The following is a 22662-nucleotide window of genomic DNA, read 5'->3' as shown; positions in this document are numbered from 1 at the left end:
GTCACCTTGTTGACCCCCTCCAATCTGCATACATCATCAACACCAGTCACCTTGTTGACCCCCTCCAATCTGCATACATCAACACTACCAATCACCTTGTTGACCCCCTCCAATCTGCATACATCATCAACACCAGTCACCTTGTTGACCCCCTCCAATCTGCATACATCCTCAACACCAGTCACCTTGTTGACCCCCTCCAATCTGCATACATCATCAACACCAGTCACCTTGTTGACCCCCTCCAATCTGCATACATCCTCAACACCAGTCACCTTGTTGACCCCCTCCAATCTGCATACATCCTCAACACCAGTCACCTTGTTGACCCCCTCCAATCTGCATACATCATCAACACCAGTCACCTTGTTGACCCCCGCCAATCTGCATACATCATCAACACCACCAGTCACCTTGTTGACCCCCTCCAATCTGCATACATCATCAACACCAGTCACCTTGTTGACCCCCTCCAATCTGCATACATCATCAACACCAGTCACCTTGTTGACCCCCTCCAATCTGCATACATCATCAACACTACCAATCACCTTGTTGACCCCCTCCAATCTGCATACATCATCAACACTACCAGTCACCTTGTTGACCCCCTCCAATTTGCATACATCCTCAACACCAGTCACCTTGTTGACCCCCTCCAATCTGCATACATCATCAACACTACCAATCACCTTGTTGACCCCCTCCAATCTGCATACATCAACACTACCAATCACCTTGTTGACCCCCTCCAATCTGCATACATCCTCAACACCAGTCACCTTGTTGACCCCCTCCAATCTGCATACATCATCAACACCAGTCACCTTGTTGACCCCCTCCAATCTGCATACATCCTCAACACCAGTCACCTTGTTGACCCCCTCCAATCTGCATACATCATCAACACTACCAATCACCTTGTTGACCCCCTCCAATCTGCATACATCATCAACACTACCAGTCACCTTGTTGACCCCCTCCAATCTGCATACATCAACACTACCAATCACCTTGTTGACCCCCTCCAATCTGCATACATCCTCAACACCAGTCACCTTGTTGACCCCCTCCAATCTGCATACATCATCAACACCAGTCACCTTGTTGACCCCCTCCAATCTGCATACATCCTCAACACCAGTCACCTTGTTGACCCCCTCCAATCTGCATACATCATCAACACTACCAATCACCTTGTTGACCCCCTCCAATCTGCATACATCATCAACACTACCAGTCACCTTGTTGACCCCCTCCAATTTGCATACATCCTCAACACCAGTCACCTTGTTGACCCCCTCCAATCTGCATACATCATCAACACTACCAATCACCTTGTTGACCCCCTCCAATCTGCATACATCAACACTACCAATCACCTTGTTGACCCCCTCCAATCTGCATACATCCTCAACACCAGTCACCTTGTTGACCCCCTCCAATCTGCATACATCATCAACACCACCAGTCACCTTGTTGACCCCCTCCAATCTGCATACATCATCAACACCAGTCACCTTGTTGACCCCCTCCAATCTGCATACATCCTCAACACCAGTCACCTTGTTGACCCCCTCCAATCTGCATACATCATCAACACCACCAGTCACCTTGTTGACCCCCTCCAATCTGCATACATCATCAACACCAGTCACCTTGTTGACCCCCTCCAATCTGCATACATCCTCAACACCAGTCACCTTGTTGACCCCCCCCCAATCTGCATACATCATCAACACCACCAGTCACCTGGTTGACCCCCTCCAATCTGCATACATCATCAACACTACCAGTCACCTTGTTGACCCCCTCCAATTTGCATACATCCTCAACACCAGTCACCTTGTTGACCCCCTCCAATCTGCATACATCATCAACACTACCAATCACCTTGTTGACCCCCTCCAATCTGCATACATCATCAACACCACCAGTCACCTTGTTGACCCCCCCCCCCAATCTGCATACCGGTCAGAGAGAGAGACAGATGATGCCATCCTTTCGCTCTTACATCTGGTGTACATGCATTTGTAGGGCAGTAAAACCCACGTGTGTATCATGTTTGCAGATTTCTCCTCGGCATCTAACACAATCAATCCATTGGTCCTTGTGGACAGACTGAGGAGACACGGATCACCAACTTCCTAACTGATAGGCCTCAGTAGTTAGGAGTTGGCAACACACTCTCTGAGGTGGGCACTGCTTCAGTTGGAACCCCACAGGGCAGTGTTCTTTCACCAATACTATACTTACTGTATACAGATAGCTGCCGGAGCCGGTTCCCAGGGAATATATTTAATATTAGATGGGATGACTCACACCAGACAGTAAAATCATTCAGAGCTGGTCCGTGCTCCACCTGATCAAATATGCTGACCATACTGCTTTGGTCAGTCTTCTCGAAGGGGATGAGATGGAGCACGGCCCGGCTCTGAATGATTTTACTGGTGTGAGTCATCCCATCTAATATTAAATACATCAAAAACAAAGGACGTGGTGTTTGACTTTGGAAGGAACACTACCGTGCACACACCATCACTTACAAAAGGTGAGCCCATTGACATAGTGGAGGAGTACAAATACCTTGGGCTAGTTATCGACAAGCAGCTGTCCTTGTACTGACGCTATTTTTAAGAAAGGCCAACGGAGACTGTATTTCCTATGGAAACTGCACTTCGTTTTAATGTTAATCTAACCATCATGGTTCTCTTGTATAAATAATTCATTGAGAGCATTCTGTCCTACTGCTTGACCTGCTGGTTTGGGAATATCAAGGTTACACAGAAAAATAGGTTGGGCAAGATGGTCAGGACATCTGGGGAAATCATGGAGCAGCAACAGCAAGAACTGTCATCTCTCTACCTGGGCAGAGCCCTCCATCTCTCTACCTGGGCAGAGCCCTCCATCTCTCTACCTGGGCAGAGCCCTCCATCTCTCTACCTGGGCAGAGCCCTCCATCTCTGTAACTGGGCAGAGCCCTCCATCTCTCTACCTGGGCAGAGCCCTCCATCTCTCTACCTGGGCAGAGCCCTCCATCTCTCTACCTGGGCAGAGCCCTCCATCCCTCTACCTGGGCAGAGCCCTCCATCTATCTACCTGGGCAGAGCCCTCCATCCCTCTACCTGGGCAGAGCCCTCCATCTCTCTACCTGGGCAGAGCCCTCCATCTCTCTACCTGGGCAGAGCCCTCCATCTCTCTAACTGGGCAGAGCCCTCCATCCCTCTACCTGGGCAGAGCCCTCCATCTCTCTACCTGGGCAGAGCCCTCCATCTCTCTAACTGGGCAGAGCCCTCCATCCCTCTACCTGGGCAGAGCCCTCCATCTCTCTACCTGGGCAGAGCCCTCCATCTCTCTACCTGGGCAGAGCCCTCCATCTCTCTACCTGGGCAGAGCCCTCCATCTCTCTAACTGGGCAGAGCCCTCCATCTATCTACCTGGGCAGAGCCCTCCATCTCTCTACCTGGGCAGAGCCCTCCAGGTGGCTAATAGAATAGCGGTTGACTCTTCCCATCCACTCCACCCTGAATAATTGCACTTAGCACTTACACTATGAAATTGCACTTACCCTGCCTATTTCTTTGTAAATATCCTTTGCTATTTATTTAACATTTTTAGATATTTGTTTTATGACTGCTGCCAGATGAATTGCCTCTGAGGACATTAAAGTTTTCTGAATCCTTTATTCATAAAGGTTCTAGAGAGGAGTCTGGTATCCTGAGAGATATTCTAGAGAGGAGTCTGGTATCCTGAGAGATGTTCTAGAGAGGAGTCTGGTATCCTGAGAGATGTTGAGGATACTAGTGATGTTCTAGAGAGGAGTGTGGTATCCTGAGAGATGTTGAGGATACTAGTGATGTTCTAGAGAGGAGTCTGGTATCCTGAGAGATGTTGAGGATACTAGTGATGTTCTAGAGAGGAGTCTGGTATCCTGAGAGATGTTCTAGAGAGGCGTCTGGTATCCTGAGAGATGTTCTAGAGAGGAGTCTGGTATCCTGAGAGATGTTCTAGAGAGGAGTCTGGTATCCTGAGAGATGTTCTAGAGAGGAGTCTGGTATCCTGAGAGATGTTCTAGAGAGGAGTCTGGTATCCTGAGAGATGTTGAGGATACTAGTGATGTTCTAGAAAGGAGTCTGGTATCCTGAGAGATGTTGAGGATACTAGTGATGTTTTAGAGAGGAGTCTGGTATCCTGAGAGATGTTGAGGATACTAGTGAAGTTCTAGAGAGGAGTCTGGTATCCTGAGAGATGTTCTAGAGAGGAGTCTGGTATCCTGAGAGATGTTCTAGAGAGGAGTCTGGTATCCTGAGAGATGTTGAGGATACTAGTGATGTTCTAGAGAGGAGTGTGGTATCCTGAGATATGTTGAGGATACTAGTGATGTTCTAGAGAGGAGTCTGGTATCCTGAGAGATGTTGAGGATACTAGTGATGTTCTAGAGCGGAGTCTGGTATCCTGAGAGATGTTCTAGAGAGGCGTCTGGTATCCTGAGAGATGTTGAGGATACTAGTGATGTTCTAGAGAGGAATCTGGTATACTGAGAGAAGTTGAGGATACTAGTGATGTTCTAGAGAGGAGTGTGGTATCCTGAGAGATGTTGAGGATACTAGTGATGTTCTAGAGAGGAGTCTGGTATCCTGAGAGATGTTCTAGAGAGGAGTCTGGTATCCTGAGAGATGTTGAGGATACTAGTGAAGTTCTAGAGAGGAGTCTGGTATCCTGAGAGATGTTGAGGATACTAGTGAAGTTCTAGAGAGGGGCGCTGACAGTCCGGACTGTACCCTCAGGGGGCGGGCTGTGTCATTGTTCAGCCAATGAACAGGAGCTCAGGGAACACTCCTCTAGAGTGACATAGGAAGTGGGTCTCATCTCCCTCTGTGCTCCTGCCCTAACCCTACCAGTGTTTTTTCACCAGTACTACCCTACCTGCTGTCCTGGGGAACACTTACTTGACTCCTCTTAGCAGGGGGGTCGACTTGGGACAGCTCAAAGGAGAAGTTTCCCTTCTGTTGCGCATCGGCAGACTGTTTTTTCTGTACAACCAGTTCCATGTTTCTACGGTCCCCTTTCTCCACACTGACCCAGAAGAGGCTGGTGGGAGGAGCTAAAGGAGGACGGGCTCATTGTAATGGCTGGAATGAAATGGAACGGAATTCAAACGTGGTTTCCATATGTTTGATATGTTCCATTTCAGCCATTACAATGAGCCCGTCCTCCTATAGCACCTCCCACCAGCCTCCACTGTCCCGCCGCCATTTAATGGAAACATTCAGTGAGGTCAGGTCTGCTGCTCCATCATATATTCAGGGTAGCTGAGTGGGTGCTTCTGAAATACACTCTTAGAAAAAAGGGTTCCAAAATAATTATTCAGTACCCATAGGAGAACCCTTTTTGGGTCCAGGTAGAACCCTTTTTTTGGTTGCAGGTAGAACTATTTTAGGTTCCATGAAGAACCCTCTGTGAAAAGGAAACACAATTCTCATGCTAGAGTGGATAAATGGTAGTACCGGATGTTGTGTATCGTGTTCAGCCAATCAGGTCGCACAAGTGTGTTGTTTACCCTTGATCTGAACGCTGTACCCAATGTCAGGAAGTAGCATTAGCCACCATAGCATGGTGGTGGAGAATGGCGTTTCGTAAAGAAAGTACGCAAATTTTCCCCGTTTTTTTCTTCTTCTGCCATTAAATCGAGTTAAGGAGGAAATCGAAACCGTTGCAGCGTGAATGGAGAAGGTTGTATGTATGAACCGGTCAATGGGGTTTAGGAGTGCATAGCCGGCTCCATTCATTGCCTTTGGACCGTAAGAAAAGATGACTGAATATCGCCATCTGCCAGCCTTTAGGCGATGTGCGACCGTGACACCCAACGCCAAATCAAATTACATTTTATTGGTCACATACACATATTTAGCAGACGTTATTGCGGGTGTAGCAAAATGCTTGTAAATTAACTAACTGTCCGGCAGTGATCATGTTCCAACTTGTCTGACTTTCATCTTGTAAATGCAAATGTATTTGTGCAACTTTGTTCAAATGAACGACACTAGCTAGATTTCCATCCATTTGGCGACAGATTGTCATGTGACTATTCAAAAAATCTCATTAAGTGGTGTTCCCACCAAACAGACTTGTTGCAGATAAAAACCCGTGTGTGATGACGAGGGTGCACACAGAAACTCAATATTTATTGGAAAGAGCATCAAGATCAACGTGCACGTTCACCACCTTGTGAAGTTCGTCACTAGTTTAATTTGTAGCCTAATAAACTGCATAGTTCCCTGAGTTGTAGTGAGAAGACCGTTTTTTGAGCTGAAATAAAAGATCCCAGAAATGTCACATATACACAAAAAGCTTTTTTTCCACTAATTTATTTACGTCCCTGTTAGTGAGCATTTCTCCTTTGCCAGTATCATCCATCCACCTGACAGGTGTAGCATATCAAGAAGCTGATTAAACAGCATGATCATCACACTTTTGTGCTGGGGACAATAAATAAAATATGTAGATTTGTTGCACAACACAATGCCACAGATGTCTCAAGGGTTAAGGGAGTGTGCAATTGGCATGCTGATGTAACAGTACAAATTTAGACCGTCCCCTCGCCCATACCCGGGCGCGAACTAACTTCTGCACACATCAACAGTCACCCTCGAAGCATCGTTACCCATCGCTCCACAAAAGCCGCGGCTCTTGCAGAGCAAGGGGAACTACTACTTCAAGGTCTCAGAGCAAGTGACGTCACTGATTGAAACGCTATTTAGCGCCCACGCTAACTAAGCTAGCCGTTTCACATCCGTTACACTGACAGCAGCAATGTCCACCAGAGCTGTTACCAGAAAATGTTATGTTAATTTCTCTACCATAAAACGCCTCCAACAACATTTTAGAGAATTTGACAGTACGTCCAACCGGCCTCACAACTGCAGACCATGTGTAAGTAACCATGCCAGCCCAGGACCTCCACATACAGCTTCTTCACCTGTGGGATCGTCTGAGACCGGCCACCCGGACAGCTGATGAAACTGAGGAGTATTTCTGTCTGCAATAAAGCCCTTTTGTGGGGAAAAACTCATTTAATACAGGACTAGTAAAGACCCAGTACACTACTTTAATACAGGACTAGTAAAGACCCAGTACACTACTTTAATACAGGACTAGTAAAGACCCAGTACACTACTTTAATACAGGACTAGTAAAGGACTAGTAAAAGACCCAGTACACTACTTTAACACAGGACTAATAAAGACCCAGTACACTACTTTAATACAGGACTAGTAAAGACCCAGTACACTACTTTAATACAGGACTAGTAAAGACCCAGTACACTACTTTAATACAGGACTAGTAAAGGACTAGTAAAAGACCCAGTACACTACTTTAACACAGGACTAGTAAAGACCCAGTACACTACTTTAATACAGGACTAGTAAAGACCCAGTACACTACTTTAATACAGGACTAGTAAAGACCCAGTACACTACTTTAACACAGGACTAGTAAAGACCCAGTACACTACTTTAATACAGGACTAGTAAAGACCCAGTACACTACTTTAATACAGGACTAGTAAAGACCCAGTACACTACTTTAACACAGGACTAGTAAAGACCCAGTACACTACTTTAATACAGGACTAGTAAAGACACAGTACACTACTTTAATACAGGACTAGTAAAGACCCAGTACACTACTTTAACCCAGGACTAGTAAAGACCCAGTACACTACTTTACTGAAGACATTTATCATTAAATATTAATATCTGATTTTACAGTGGGTGCTGCAACACTGTCAGCACCCCTACTTCCTACGGCTATGATCCCATCTGTCATGATCCTTTTTAATAGAGGATGACTTTACTCACATACAAACTGTGGATGGAAACGTGGTTTATGTGACAATCTGGAGTGGCCTACATAGGAATGAAATAATCATGGAAGCTTCTTATATTTGAACGACTGCTTTTTATCATTTTACCAGGAAGCTGTGTCAGGAAGCACTTCAGTCGGTGTGATGCAAATAACATGGCTAACACCCTGGTTTTAATGTCTGTGGTTGGCTGAGGTATTGCGCCTTCTCTGCCACACGTTGTCCACCAGGAGATGCTGTCTGCTTTCAGAAACAGAAATAAAGCATGTGATACCGGAAATGTCTAGTCGACATGTGCAGCTTCAAAACAACACCAGCAAATTATTTTAGACCTTTGCCATAAGTCGCTTCTGTCATCAGAATTGATTGCATTTTCAGCACTGATTCAATATTGCGAAAAGGTTTTGTAGCTAATTTCCTAGAACTGTAGTAATAATGCGTTGTTTTGGTCTCACTCACTTCCCAGTGACATTGTTAGTGGCAACGTTAGCTGACTAACGGTAGCTAGCTAGTTCGCTACATAGCTAGGCTACTAGCTAACGTTAGGAAACCGTTATCATGTCAACCATAAAGTATTGTATGTTAGGTAACAATGTAGTTACACGTTTATTCCACAAAAGGACCTATTCACGGTGTGTACAGTTGAAGCAGCAGCAGTTTTACTGCGCAGAGAACTGGCTTAAGTTACTAACAAGTTATAAATGCCATAAGAGATCACATCATGTCAATCAATCATCATATCAGTATATCTCACAATATGGGCTTCAACGTCACAGAGCTACAACAGTGTCATGGCAGACATCTATCCCCTTACAACACAGACGCTTTTCACTGTCAACATACCAGCTGAAAATTAGGGATGACGACCATACCCCAGGACATGAAAGCCTGGGCAGGGATGAGGAGGACGATTATATAGATGACAGTGAGATAGATGAGCTGTTTCAGCACCAGATCCCTATGGTCGGAGAGGGAGACCACCGCATCTTCATCGTCCATCCTGATGTGAAATGGGGAAGCAGGAAGCAGTACCTTACCACAGGTTAGTGGAAACTCAGGAGCTGGCCATTAAACCATGTAAGGCAGTTATGTCATTAGGGTGGGTATAATTTGTGGAATGTTCCAACAGGAATCTGTTCCAAAAACTTCGTAAAGTACAAGGTTGCCAACAAACAACGCATACAGAGTGGCATGATCAATTCAACTAGTTGACGAATAGGCATCAACTCACCACGTAGCTTGTTCTTAATTAATGTTTGTCCATCGGCTACCAGAGTGAGGACAGACATTTTCTGGAATAAACGTAGCCCACTCCCTACCCGGTATCTTATTCTGCCGCTATACAACTTTGTACACGTTGTTTGTTAACAACCTTGTTATTTACAACGTTTTTGGAACAGATTCCTGTTGGAATGTCCCACAAATTATACCCACCCATGTCATAATGAGTTCCAAATGACACCCTGTTTCCCGGGGTCCTCCTATGGACCTTAGTCAAAAATAGAACATTGTAGGAGGCCATTTGGGACGAAGCAGTTCTGTCATGTGTCTCTTTCACAGCCAATCTGATGATGGCGGAGGCAGTGGGTTTGGTCAACACTCTACACAACTGGAGTGTCATCGACAAGATCATCCTCTCCACCAAGACACCAGAGAAAAAGATGATCTTTGGCAAAGGCAACTTCCAGACGCTCACAGGTCTGCCTGTTTTAACCCCATAACTTACCCTCGCCCTAACCCTGTTTCATGAAGTCTGTTCTCTCTCCCTGACACGATTTGACAGGCAATGTTTGGTGATATGTAATGTGAGTCACTATTTAGCATTACTGTATTGAGTCCAGAATCCTAATGTGATTTTTTTTTTCTCAGAGAGAATCAGAAGAACTCCGGGAGTAACTGCTGTGTTTGTCAACGTGGAGCGTCTGTCCCCTGCCTCAGAGGTGAGAGTGGGAGACGAGAGCTTTACCCATGCACTACAGTGTAGATTGAGTCTTTATTGTCCCATAGACCTGTCACAATATGGCATATGGCTGCATAGACTTGACTCTGATAGTATGTTTTCCTTTCAGAAAGAGTTTGAGGAGGCGTGGGGGGTGAAGGTGTTTGACAGATACTCTGTGGTTCTCCATATCTTCCGCTGTAATGCCAGAACCAAGGAGGCCAAGCTACAGGTCTCCTTGGCTGAGATTCCACTGCTCAGGTAGCGTCCTAGTATTTTACCTATATATCACCCAAGTATTCATACTAATGTAATACAATGTATAAAGTCAGAAAGGTAGAGGCGAAGCGAGAGGGATTACTGAGCCCAAAATCTGTCTTATCCAGCAGGTGGTGTTTTCGCACACCAATCAAGGAGATTTTGTATGGAGGTCAATGAATGGCGAATTTGCTACGAGTGGCTTATTTGATCGAATAGAACTCTCGGAATGATTAGGTTGTTATGAGTGTACTGATATAAGTAGGACACAAAACATCCTGGTAGGGCTGTCCCCGAAAGAAGAAAAAAAAAATCTTGGTTGACCGAAAGTCGTCTATTCTTTCGACCAATCGATTGCTCAATATTTTTAAACATGTAATTTACCATATATAGACACAGCCAATTTGTTTTAATATGATCAACGATGTGCTTTGAGTTTGTCTGATGCTTTAAGATTACTGTTTGATGCCTCGATGGCGCAAGAGTTCGAGATACCCAGAAGAATAAAACCTTAACCTGACCCAACTATTCTCCTCCTGCTCCTGCTGCCTCTCCGATTCTGCCATTACTCTCCTGAAGTTGACGCAAATAGTCTACACGAGGAGTTGGCAACCTTTCTCATGTGGAATGACAATATATCTGACCATTTCTACCGATCTGCGTGCCAGTTATGGTTTTCATATGCACATTTTTGTGAAACAGTTTCATTTAATTTATAATACACTTTGTATCTTAAAATCATTGTCATGTGTTTTTAAATTATATCCAAATTAATTACTTAAAAATCATACAATGTGATTTTCTGGATTTTTGTTTTAGATTCCGTCTCTCACAGTTGAAGTGTACCTATGATAAAAAATTACAGACCTATCTTCCGAAAAAACTCTTAAAGACCTAGTAATATTGTACATCAATAGCAGTCAATATTAATCGTCACCTTATTTCAGTCTCATCTGAAAGTTGTAAATTCTTGGTTATCTTCACGAACCCTGGCTAACAAGTTGAATCAGCAATACAAAATTGGGTTTAATTATTTATTTACTAAATACCTAACTAATCACACATAATTACATATACACAGAATGAATCATAACTTGATTACAAATTATGTCATAAAGGAAAACGTCCCTAGCGGACGGAACAGATATGACTACGCAAAGAAAGTGGGTTGGGTTTGAGTGAAAGAGCGGGAAGACTGAAGAACAAAGGGAGAAGCGATGTCTCTATCGGGCCGTAGGCAACTACTCTATGGTAAATACAGAATCTTGTGCATTCTAAATTACCGCCCGTTTGGGAAAGGAAAATATATTTACTCTGAGCTGCGCTTAAATAGGTTGGTGGTAGATGGAAGGCCGTGTTGCCCAACAGAGTCCTTTGAAGAGTGTCTCTGAACGGGAACAGGATACGTTGTAGTGTCGTCGACGGGATACTCTGTCTGTCCTCTCCTAGCCCACGTTTATAGCGGCTGATAACTAGAATCTGAATCTGATAACTATAATGTGTAGACTTTCCACTGTACCGTTTATGTCATCCTATCATTGATGAGAATGTCTCAGATGACAACCGAACTGACATCATACTCATTAAGTACCAACGCATACGTTCAACTGGTTGGATTACCAAAATATGTCTAATTTCTCCCCAGCTTCTGATGTTCCCAGAATCTCTATGTTAACCAAGGGATTTTCAATAGTCACATCAGTAGGGTAGAGAGATGAAAAAGGGGGGAGAGGTATTTATGACAGTCATAAACCTACCCCCAGGCCAGCGTCATGACACTGAGCGTAATTTCAGGGTGGAATCTCGTGATCTGGTCCATTGGACTGCGAATACTGCAGATCAGATGATCAGAGTCATGGCTTAAACAGTTAAACTAGAGGTTGGGAGAACCTGCCCCCACCCAGTCTAATATTCTGAATTAGTCTCTGACATTTACATTACGAGAGTCAGATAGGGGTTTGCTTGAGAGGGGACTCACTTGTATTCCTATACCTTCAGCGACGGACAGGGAGGCTCTGAGAAGGGACATTCATATCACAGACGTATGAAAATGTTGGATCATTATACTACAGATTCAATACCATTTATAGAAAGATCAAAATGGGAACCCGATTTGGACTATCTCACAGCCAATACAAAGGCTCTTTAGGCAGGCCATAGAAGCCTGTTCTCGGATCTCATAGAAAAGTGGATAAGGACAATCCGACTGAGAAAGAACGGATAGCGTTCAAGAATTTAAGGAAAAATCAGGACATAAGTGATTAAACCAGCGGATAAGGATTCAAAAATATTTATTTTGGATAAAACACAATATTTAATAGAGGCAAACAGACAATTGAACAATGTTCAGCACTATATACACTGCTCAAAAAAATAAAGGGAACACTGAAACAACATAATGTAACTCCAAGTCAATCACGCTTCTGTGAAATCAAACTTTCCACTTAGGAAGCAAAACTGATTGACAATAAATTTCACATGCTGATGTGCAAATTGAATAGACAACAGGTAGAAATTATAGGCAATTAGCAAGACACCCCCAGTAAAGGAGTGGTTTTGCAGGTGGTGACCACAGACCACTTCTCAGTTCCTATACTTCCTGGCAGATGTTTTGGTCACTTTTGAATGCTGGCGGTGCTTTCACTCTAGTGGTAGCATGAGACGGAGTCTACAACCCACACAAGTGGCTCAGGTAGTGCAGCTCATCCAGGATGGCACATCAATGCGAGCTGTGGCAAGAAGGTTTGCTATGTCTGTCAGCGTAGTGTCCAGAGCATGGAGGCGCTACCAGGAGACAGGCCAGTACATCAGGAGACGTGGAGGAGGCCGTAGGAGGGCAACAACCCAGCAGGAGGACCGCTGCCTCCGCCTTTGTGTAAGGAGGAGCACAAAGGCCAGAAACCCTGCAAAATGACCTCCAGCAGGCCACAAATGTGCATGTGTCTGCTCAAACGGTCAGAAACAGACTCCATGAGCGTGGTATGAGGGCCCGGCGTCCACAGGTGGGGGTTGTGCTTACAGCCCAACACCGTGCAGGACGTTTGGCATTTGCCAGAGAACACCAAGAATGGAAAATTTGCCACTGGCACCCTGTGCTCTTCACAGATGAAAGCAGGTTCACACTGAGCACGTGACAGAGTCTGGAGACGCCGTGGAGAACGTTCTGCTGCCTGCAACATCCTCCAGCATGACCTGTTGGCGGTGGGTCAGTCATGGTGTGGGTTGGCATTTCTTTGGGGGGCCGCACAGCCCTCCATTTTCTTGCCAGAGGTAGCCTGACTGCCATTAGGTACCGAGATGAGATCCTCAGACCCCTTGTGAGACCATATACTGGTGTGGTTGGCCCCAGGTTCCTCCTAATGCAAGACAATGCTAGACCTCATGTGGCTGGAGTGTGTCAGCAGTTTCTGCAAGAGGAAGGCATTGATGCTATGGACTGGCCCGCCCGTTCCCCAGACCTGAATCCAATTGAGCACATCTGGGATATCATGTCTCGCTCCATCCACCAACGCCACGTTGCACCACAGACTGTGCAGGAGTTGGCGGATGCTTTAGTCCAGGTCTGGGAGGAGATCCCTCAGGAGACCATCCGCCACCTCATCAGGAGCATGCCCAGGCGTTGTAGGGAGGTCATACAGGCACGTGGAGGCCACACACACTACTGAGCCTCATTTTGACTTGTTTTAAGGACATTACATCAAAGTTGGATCAGCCTGTAGTGTGGTTTTCCACTTTAATTTTGAGTGTGACTCCAAACCAGACCTCCATGGGTTGATACATTTGATTTCCATTGATCAGTTTTGCGTGATTTTGATGTCAGCACATTCAACTATGTAAAGAAAAAAGTATTTAATAAGAATATTTCATTCATTCAGATCTAGGATGTGGTATTTTAGTGTTCCCTTTATTTTTTTGAGCAGTGTATTACTACCACATTCCTTACAGCTTGAAACTCAGAGGAAGATTAGAGAAATTATAAAAGATAAATATATTTAATCTAAACAAACGTATGGTCTACAGCGAGAAAGTTCTACCCATTGTTTGAAAGACATAAGGACCCAGGTTTATGGACGGTTCCCTTCCAGATACCCCCTGACTGTCCCATTGTTTAAAAGACATAAGGACCCAGGTTTATGGACGGTTCCCTTCCAGATACCCCCTGACTGTCCCATTGTTTAAAAGACATAAGGACCCAGGTTAATGGACGGTTCCCTTCCAGATACCCCCTGACTGTCCCATTGTTTAAAAGACATAAGGACCCAGGTTTATGGACGGTTCCCTTCCAGATACCCCCTGACTGTCCCATTGTTTAAAAGACATAAGGACCCAGGTTTATGGACGGTTCCCTTCCAGATACCCCCTGACTGTCCCATTGTTTAAAAGACATAAGGACCCAGGTTTATGGACGGTTCCCTTCCAGATACCCCCTGACTGTCCCATTGTTTAAAATACATGTAATGTGGCAGAGTATATTGACTCCTTTCTCAACCCCTTATTTCAGAAGCATCCCATCTATGTAAAGGATACTATGAATGTGTCAATACGAAGCATCCCATCTATGTAAACGATACCATGAATGTGTCAATACGAAGCATCCCATCTATGTAAATTATACTATGAATGTGTCAATACGAAGCATCCCATATATGTAAAGGATACTATGAATGTGTTAATAAGGAGCATCCCATCTTTGTAAAGGATACTATGAATGTGTTAATAAGGAGCATCCCGTCTATGTAAAGGATACTAAGAATGTGTTAATAAGGAGCATCCCATCTATGTAAAGGATACTATGAATGTGTCAATAAGAAGCATCCCATCTATGTAAAGTATACTATGAATGTGTTAATAAGGAGCATCCCATCTATGTAAAGGATACTATGAATGTGTTAATAAGGAGCATCCCATCTATATAAAGGATACTATCAATGTGTTAATAAGGAGCATCCCATCTATGTAAAGGATACTATCAATGTGTTAATAAGGAGCATCCCGTCTATGTAAAGGATACTATGAATGTGTCAATACCAAGCATCCCGTCTATATAAAGGATACTATGAATGTGTTAACAAGGAGCATCCCATCTATGTAAAGGATACTATGAATGTGTCAATAAGGAGCATCTCATCTATATAAAGGATACTATGAATGTGTTAATAAGGAGCATCCCATCTATATAAAGGATACTATGAATGTGTTAATAAGGAGCATCCCATCTATATAAAGGATACTATGAATGTGTCAATACCAAGCATCCCGTCTATATAAAGGATACTATGAATGTGTTAACAAGGAGCATCCCATCTATGTAAAGGATACTATGAATGTGTCAATAAGGAGCATCTCATCTATATAAAGGATACTATGAATGTGTCAATAAGGAGCATCTCATCTATATAAAGGATACTATGAATGTGTTAATAAGGAGCATCCCATCTATATAAAGGATACTATGAATGTGTCAATACCAAGCATCCCGTCTATATAAAGGATACTATGAATGTGTTAACAAGGAGCATCCCATCTATGTAAAGGATACTATGAATGTGTCAATAAGGAGCATCTCATCTATGCAAAGGATACTATGAATGTGTTAATAAGGAGCATCCCGTCTATGTAAAGGATACTATGAATGTGTTAATAAGGAGCATCCCATCTATGTAAAGGATACTATGAATGTGTCAATAAGGAGCATCCCATCTATGTAAAGGATACTATGAATGTGTCAATAAGGAGCATCCCATCTATGTAAAGGATACTATGAATGTGTCGATAAGGAGCATCCCATCTATGTAAAGGATACTATGAATGTGTCAATAAGGAGCATCCCATCTATGTAAAGGATACTATGAATGTGTCGATAAGGAGCATCCCATCTATGTAAAGGATACTATGACTATGTCAATAAGGAGCATCCCATCTATGTAAAGGATACTATGAATGTGTTAATAAGTAGCATCCCATCTATATAAAGGATACTATGAATGTGTCAATAAGGAGCATCCCATCTATGTAAAGGATACTATGAATGTGTCAATAAGGAGCATCCCATCTATGTAAAGGATACTATGAATGTGTCAATAAGGAGCATCCCGTTCTATGTAAAGGATACTATGAATGTGTCGATAAGGAGCATCCCAGTTACAGGGGACCACCTCACCTATTGGTAAAAATGGTATCTTGGTTTTAACTAGAGGGTCATAAAATGAGTGGGCTAATTGTCTATGTGCCTGTCCACTCTGTACTCCTTGTGGGTAAACAGCTTATTTTCCCCTTACCTAACCTTATGCCTAACCTCAACCCTAACCTCACCCCTAACCTCAACCCTAACCTCAACCCTAACCTCACCCCTAACCTCAACCCTAACCTCAACCCTAACCTTAAATTAAGACCAAAAATCAAATGTTTATTAATGTGAATTTGGACTTTGTAGCTGTGGTAACTAGTGAAAACCGTTGTGCCTGTTGTTCACACACATAGCATGGTTTTTCCTGATCTGAGCCTCCTCCCTCCCGACTGCCTTCCAAGACATTTCTTTTCATTGTTAAAGCGGCTGTTAGAGTATCTGGTAAATATAATGGATAATATGTGGTAAAGTAGATTTTTCCAGTATGTGATCCACAGCACCCACTAGTGTAATTTTAATGCACCTCCATTGAAACAGATTCTTAACTGTTTTGAACACTGAAATACTATTGAACATGGTGTTTTCCAACATGTACACAATGTGTTCTTCTGACAGATCCCGTTTGAGAAATGAAGTGGCCAACTTGGACCAGCAGGGTGGGGGCTCCAGATACATTATGGGTTCAGGTAAGCCTACAGGAATATGGCTGCTCCTGGGAACCTGTTGATGTCTCTGCTTCCTCACTTACTGTACTGTAAGTTAGTCTGTATAAGAACACCAGTTAAATTCCTTTGTCTAGGTGACTAACCCCTCCCTCCCTGTTGTCGAGGCGACTAACCCCTCCCTCCCTGTCATTAGGTGACTAACCCCTCCTTCCCTGTTGTCTAGGCGACTAACCCCTCCCTCCCTGTCTCTAGGTAACTAACCCCTCCCTCCCTGTTGTCTAGGCGACTAACCCCTCCCTCCCTGTCATTAGGTGACTAACCCCTCCCTCCCTGTTGTCTAGGCGACTAACCCCTCCCTCCCTGTCATTAGGTGACTAACCCCTCCCTCCCTGTTGTCTAGGCGACTAACCCCTCCTCCCTGTCATTAGGTGACTAACCCCTCCCTCCCTGTCATTAGGTGACTAACCCCTCCCTCCCTGTTGTCTAGGCGACTAACCCCTCCCTCCCTGTCATTAGCTGACTAACCCCTCACTCCCTGTTGTCTAGGCGACTAACCCCTCCCTCCCTGTCATTAGGTGACTAACCCCTCCCTCCCTGTTGTCTAGGCGACTAACCCCTCCCTCCCTGTCATTAGGTGACTAACCCCTCCCTCCCTGTTGTCGAGGCGACTAACCCCTCCCTCCCTGTCTCTAGGTAACTAACCCCTCCCTCCCTGTCATTAGGTGACTAACCCCTCCCTCCCTGTTGTCTAGGCGACTAACCCCTCCTCCCTGTCATTAGGTGACTAACCCCTCCCTCCCTGTCATTAGGTGACTAACCCCTCCCTCCCTGTTGTCTAGGCGACTAACCCCTCCCTCCCTGTCATTAGCTGACTAACCCCTCACTCCCTGTTGTCTAGGCGACTAACCCCTCCCTCCCTGTCATTAGGTGACTAACCCCTCCCTCCCTGTTGTCTAGGCGACTAACCCCTCCCTCCCTGTCATTAGGTGACTAACCCCTCCCTCCCTGTTGTCGAGGCGACTAACCCCTCCCTCCCTGTCTCTAGGTAACTAACCCCTCCCTCCCTGTCATTAGGTGACTAACCCCTCCTTCCCTGTCATTAGGCGACTAACCCCTCCCTCCCTGTCATTAGGCGACTAACCCCTCCCTCCCTGTCATTAGGCCGACTAACCCCTCCCTCCCTGTCTTTAGGTGACTAACCCCTCCTTCCCCGTTGTCTAGGCGACTAACCCCTCCCTCCCTGTCTCTAGGTAACTAACCCCTCCCTCCCTGTCTCTAGGTAACTAACCCCTCCCTCCCTGTCTCTAGGCAACTAACCCCTCCCTCCCTGTCTCTAGGTGACTAACCCCTCCCTGTCTCTAGGTGACTAACCCCTCCCTCCCTGTCTCTAGGTGACTAACCCCTCCCTGTCTCTAGGTGACTAACCCCTCCCTCCCTGTCTCTAGGTGACTAACCCCTCCCTCCCTGTCTCTAGGTGACTAACCCCTCCCTCTCTGTCTCTAGGTGACTAAGCCCTCCCTCCCTGTCTCTAGGTGACTAACCTCTCCCTCCCTGTCTCTAGGTGACTAACCTCTCCCTCCCTGTCTCTAGGTGACTAACCCCTCCCTCCCTGTCTCTCGGTGACTAACCCCCCCCCCATCCCCATCCCTGTCTCTAGGTGACTAACCCCTCCCCTCCCTGTCTCTAGGTGACTAATCCCTCCCTGTCTCTAGGCGACTAACCCCCCCCTCCCTGTCTCTAGGTGACTAACCCCTCCCTCCCTGTCTCTAGGTGACTAACCCCTCCCTCCCTGTCTTTAGGTGACTAACCCCTCCCCCCATGTCTCTAGGTGACTAACCCCTCCCTCCCTGTCTCTAGGTGAGTAACCCCTCCCTCCCTGTCTCTAGGTGACTAACCCCTTCCTCCCTGTCTTTAGGTGACTAACCCCTCCCTCCATGTCTCTAGGTGACTAACCCCTCCCTCCCTGTCTCTAGGTGACTAACCCCTCCCTCCCTGTCTCTAGGTTACTAACCCCTCCCTCCCTGTCTCTAGGTGACTAACCCGTCCCTCTCTGTCTCTAGGTGACTAACCCCTCCCTCCCTGTCTCTACGTGACTGACCCCTCCCTCCCTGTCTCTAGGTTACTAACCCCTCCCTCCCTGTCTCTAGGTGACTAACCCCTCCCTGTCTCTAGGTGAGACGCTGATGGAGGTACAGCAGAGAGTTTTGCAGGAGAGAGAGCTGAAGATCTGCTCTGCTCTGCAACATCTGAGGAGGAAGAGACACCTGCTCCGCTCCCAACGCAAAAACAGAGACTTCCCCATCATCTCTGTTATGGGCTATACCAACTGTGGTGAGAGGCAGGGTTATGAACTATACCAACTGGGGTGATAGACAGGGGTTATGGGCATTAACAACTGTGGTGAGAGACGGGGTTATAGGCTATACCAACTGTGATGAGAGACGGGGTTATGGGCTATACCAACTGTGGTGAGAGACGGGGTTATGGGCTATACCAACTGTGGTGAGAGACGGGGTTATGGGCTATACCAACTGTGGTGAGAGACGGGGTTATAGGCTATACCAACTGTGGTGAGAGACGGGGTTATGGGCTATACCAAATGTGGTGAGAGATGGGCTTATGGGCTATACCAACTGTGGTGAGAGACGGGGCTATGGGCTACACCAACTGTGGTGAGAGACGGGGTTATGGGCTATACCAACTGTGGTGAGAGACGGGGCTATGGGCTACACCAACTGTGGTGAGAGACGGGGTTATGGGCTATACCAACTGTGGTGAGAGACGGGGTTATGGGCTATACCAACTGTGGTGAGAGACAGGGGATTGTGGGCACAGGAGGTTGGTGGCACCTTCATTAGGGAGAACTGGCTTGTGGTAATGGCTGGAGCGGAATCAATGGAATGGTATCAAACATTTATTATGGATCCCCATTAGTTCCTGCCAAGGCAGCAGCTACTCTTCCTGGTGTTTATTATGGATCCCCATTAGTTCCTGTCAAGGCAGCAGCTACTCTTCCTGGGGTTTATTATGGATCCCCATTAGTTCCTGCCAAGGCAGCAGCTACTCTTCCTGGGGTTTATTATGGATCCCCATTAGTTCCTGTCAAGGCAGCAGCTACTCTTCCTGGGTTAATTATAGATCCCCATTAGTTCCTGCCAAGGCAGCAGCTACTCTTCCTGGGGTTAATTATAGATCCCCATTAGTTCCTGCCAAGGCAGCAGCTACTCTTCCTGGGGTTTATTATGGATCCCCATTAGTTCCTGTCAAGGCAGCAGCTCTTCCTGGGGTTTATTATGGATCCCCATTAGTTCCTGCCAAGGCAGCAGCTACTCTTCCTGGGGTTTATTATGGATCCCCATTAGTTCCTGCCAAGGCAGCAGCTACTCTTCCTGGGGTTTATTATGGATCCCCGTTAGTTCCTGCCAAGGCAGCAGCTACTCTTCCTGGGGTTTATTATGGATCCCCATTAGTTCCTGCCAAGGCAGCAGCTACTCTTCCTGGGGTTTATTATGGATCCCCATTAGTTCCTGCCAAGGCAACAGCTACTCTTCCTGGGGTTTATTATGGATCCCCATTAGTTCCTGCCAAGGCAGCAGCTACTCTTCTTGGGGTTTATTATGGATCCCCATTAGTTCCTGCCAAGGCAGCAGCTACTCTTCCTGGGGTTTATTATGGATCCCCATTAGTTCCTGCCAAGGCAGCAGCTACTCTTCCTGGGGTCCAGCAACATTAAGGAAGTTATAAACAATTTTAAAAACATTATAATACATTTCACAACAGATTTCACAATACATTAAGTGTGTTCCCTCAGGCCACTACTCTACAATACATTAAGTGTGTTCCCTCAGACCACTACTCTACTACCACTACTCTACAATACATTAAGTGTGTTCCCTCAGACCACTACTCTACAATACACTAAGTGTGTTACCTCAGACCACTACTCTACAATACATTAAGTGTGTTCCCTCAGACCACTACTCTACAATACATTAAGTGTGTTACCTCAGACCACTACTCTACTACCACTACTCTACAATACATTAAGTGTGTTCCCTCAGGCCACTACTCTACTACCACATATCTACAATACATTAAGTGTGTTCCCTCAGACCACTACTCTACTACCACTACTCTACAATACATTAAGTGTGTTCCCTCAGACCACTACTCTACAATACACTAAGTGTGTTACCTCAGACCACTACTCTACTACCACTACTCTACAATACATTAAGTGTGTTCCCTCAGGCCACTACTCTACTACCACATATCTACAATACATTAAGTGTGTTCCCTCAGACCACTACTCTACTACCACTACTCTACAATACATTAAGTGTGTTCCCTCAGGCCACTACTCTACTACCACATATCTACAATACATTAAGTGTGTTCCCTCAGACCACTACTCTACAATACATTAAGTGTGTTCCCTCAGACCACTACTCTACAATACATTAAGTGTGTTCCCTCAGACCACTACTCTACAATACATTAAGTGTGTTCCCTCAGACCACTACTCTACAATACATTAAGTGTGTTACCTCAGACCACTACTCTACTACCACATATCTACAACACATTAAGTTTGTTCCCTCAGACCACTACTCTACAATACATTAAGTGTGTTCCCTCAGACCACTACTCTACAACACATTAAGTGTGTTCCCTCAGACCACTACTCTACAATACATTAAGTGTGTTCCCTTAGACCACTACTCTACAATACATTAAGTGTGTTCCCTCAGACCACTACTCTACAATACATTAAGTGTTCCCTCAGACCACTACTCTACAATACATTAAGTGTGTTCCCTCAGACCACTACTCTACAATACATTAAGTGTTCCCTCAGACCACTACTCTACAATACATTAAGTGTGTTCCCTCAGACCACTACTCTACTACCACTACTCTACAATACATTAAGTGTGTTCCCTCAGACCACTACTCTACTACCACATATCTACAATACATTAAGTGTGTTCCCTCAGACCACTACTCTACTACCACATATCTACAATACATTAAGTGTTCCCTCAGACCACTACTCTACAATACATTAAGTGTGTTCCCTCAGACCACTACTCTACAATACATTAAGTGTGTTCCCTCAGACCACTACTCTACTACCACTACTCTACAATACATTAAGTGTGTTCCCTCAGACCACTACTCTACTACCACTACTCTACAATACATTAAGTGTGTTCCCTCAGACCACTACTCTACAATACATTAAGTGTGTTCCCTCAGACCACTACTCTACAATACATTAAGTGTGTTCCCTCAGGCCACTACTCTACAATACATTAAGTGTGTTCCCTCAGACCACTACTCTACAATACATTAAGTGTGTTCCCTCAGACCACTACTCTACAATACATTAAGTGTGTTCCCTCAGGCCACTACTCTACAATACATTAAGTGTGTTCCCTCAGGCCACTACTCTACTACCACATATCTACAATACATTAAGTGTGTTCCCTCAGACCACTACTCTACTACCACTACTCTACTACCACTACTCTACAATACATTAAGTGTGTTCCCTCAGACCACTACTCTACAATACATTAAGTGTGTTCCCTCAGACCACTACTCTACTACCACTACTCTACAATACATTAAGTGTGTTCCCTCAGACCACTACTCTACTACCACATATCTACAATACATTAAGTGTGTTCCCTCAGGCCACTACTCTACAATACATTAAGTGTGTTACCTCAGACCACTACTCTACTACCACATATCTACAATACATTAAGTGTGTTCCCTCAGGCCACTACTCTACAATACA

At 45.2% G+C, this 22662-nt stretch overlaps 1 protein-coding gene across 2 annotated transcripts in view; it reads left to right on the top strand.

The window, feature by feature from the left end:
* Nucleotides 1-8115: 8115 nt before the first annotated feature.
* Nucleotides 8116-22662, top strand: part of gtpbp6 (GTP binding protein 6) — a 55751-nt gene continuing 41204 nt past the window's right edge. The window contains exons 1-6 of one of the 2 annotated variants that reach the window (XM_036978958.2): nt 8116-8909; nt 9428-9565; nt 9737-9807; nt 9937-10067; nt 16807-16877; nt 19029-19187. In XM_036978958.2, the coding sequence (XP_036834853.2) occupies nt 8426-8909; nt 9428-9565; nt 9737-9807; nt 9937-10067; nt 16807-16877; nt 19029-19187 (1054 nt within the window). In that variant the 5' untranslated portion in view covers nt 8116-8425. The remainder of the gene's footprint in view (nt 8910-9427; nt 9566-9736; nt 9808-9936; nt 10068-16806; nt 16878-19028; nt 19188-22662) is intronic. The other variant, XM_090236539.1, reaches the window with a different exon arrangement.

This window comes from Oncorhynchus mykiss, chromosome 5 (assembly GCF_057628025.1).
Source record: "Oncorhynchus mykiss isolate SJ-2025 chromosome 5, ASM5762802v1, whole genome shotgun sequence".
In the NCBI taxonomy this organism is placed as follows: domain Eukaryota; kingdom Metazoa; phylum Chordata; class Actinopteri; order Salmoniformes; family Salmonidae; genus Oncorhynchus; species Oncorhynchus mykiss.
This window is presented reverse-complemented; position numbering and strand designations above follow the sequence as displayed.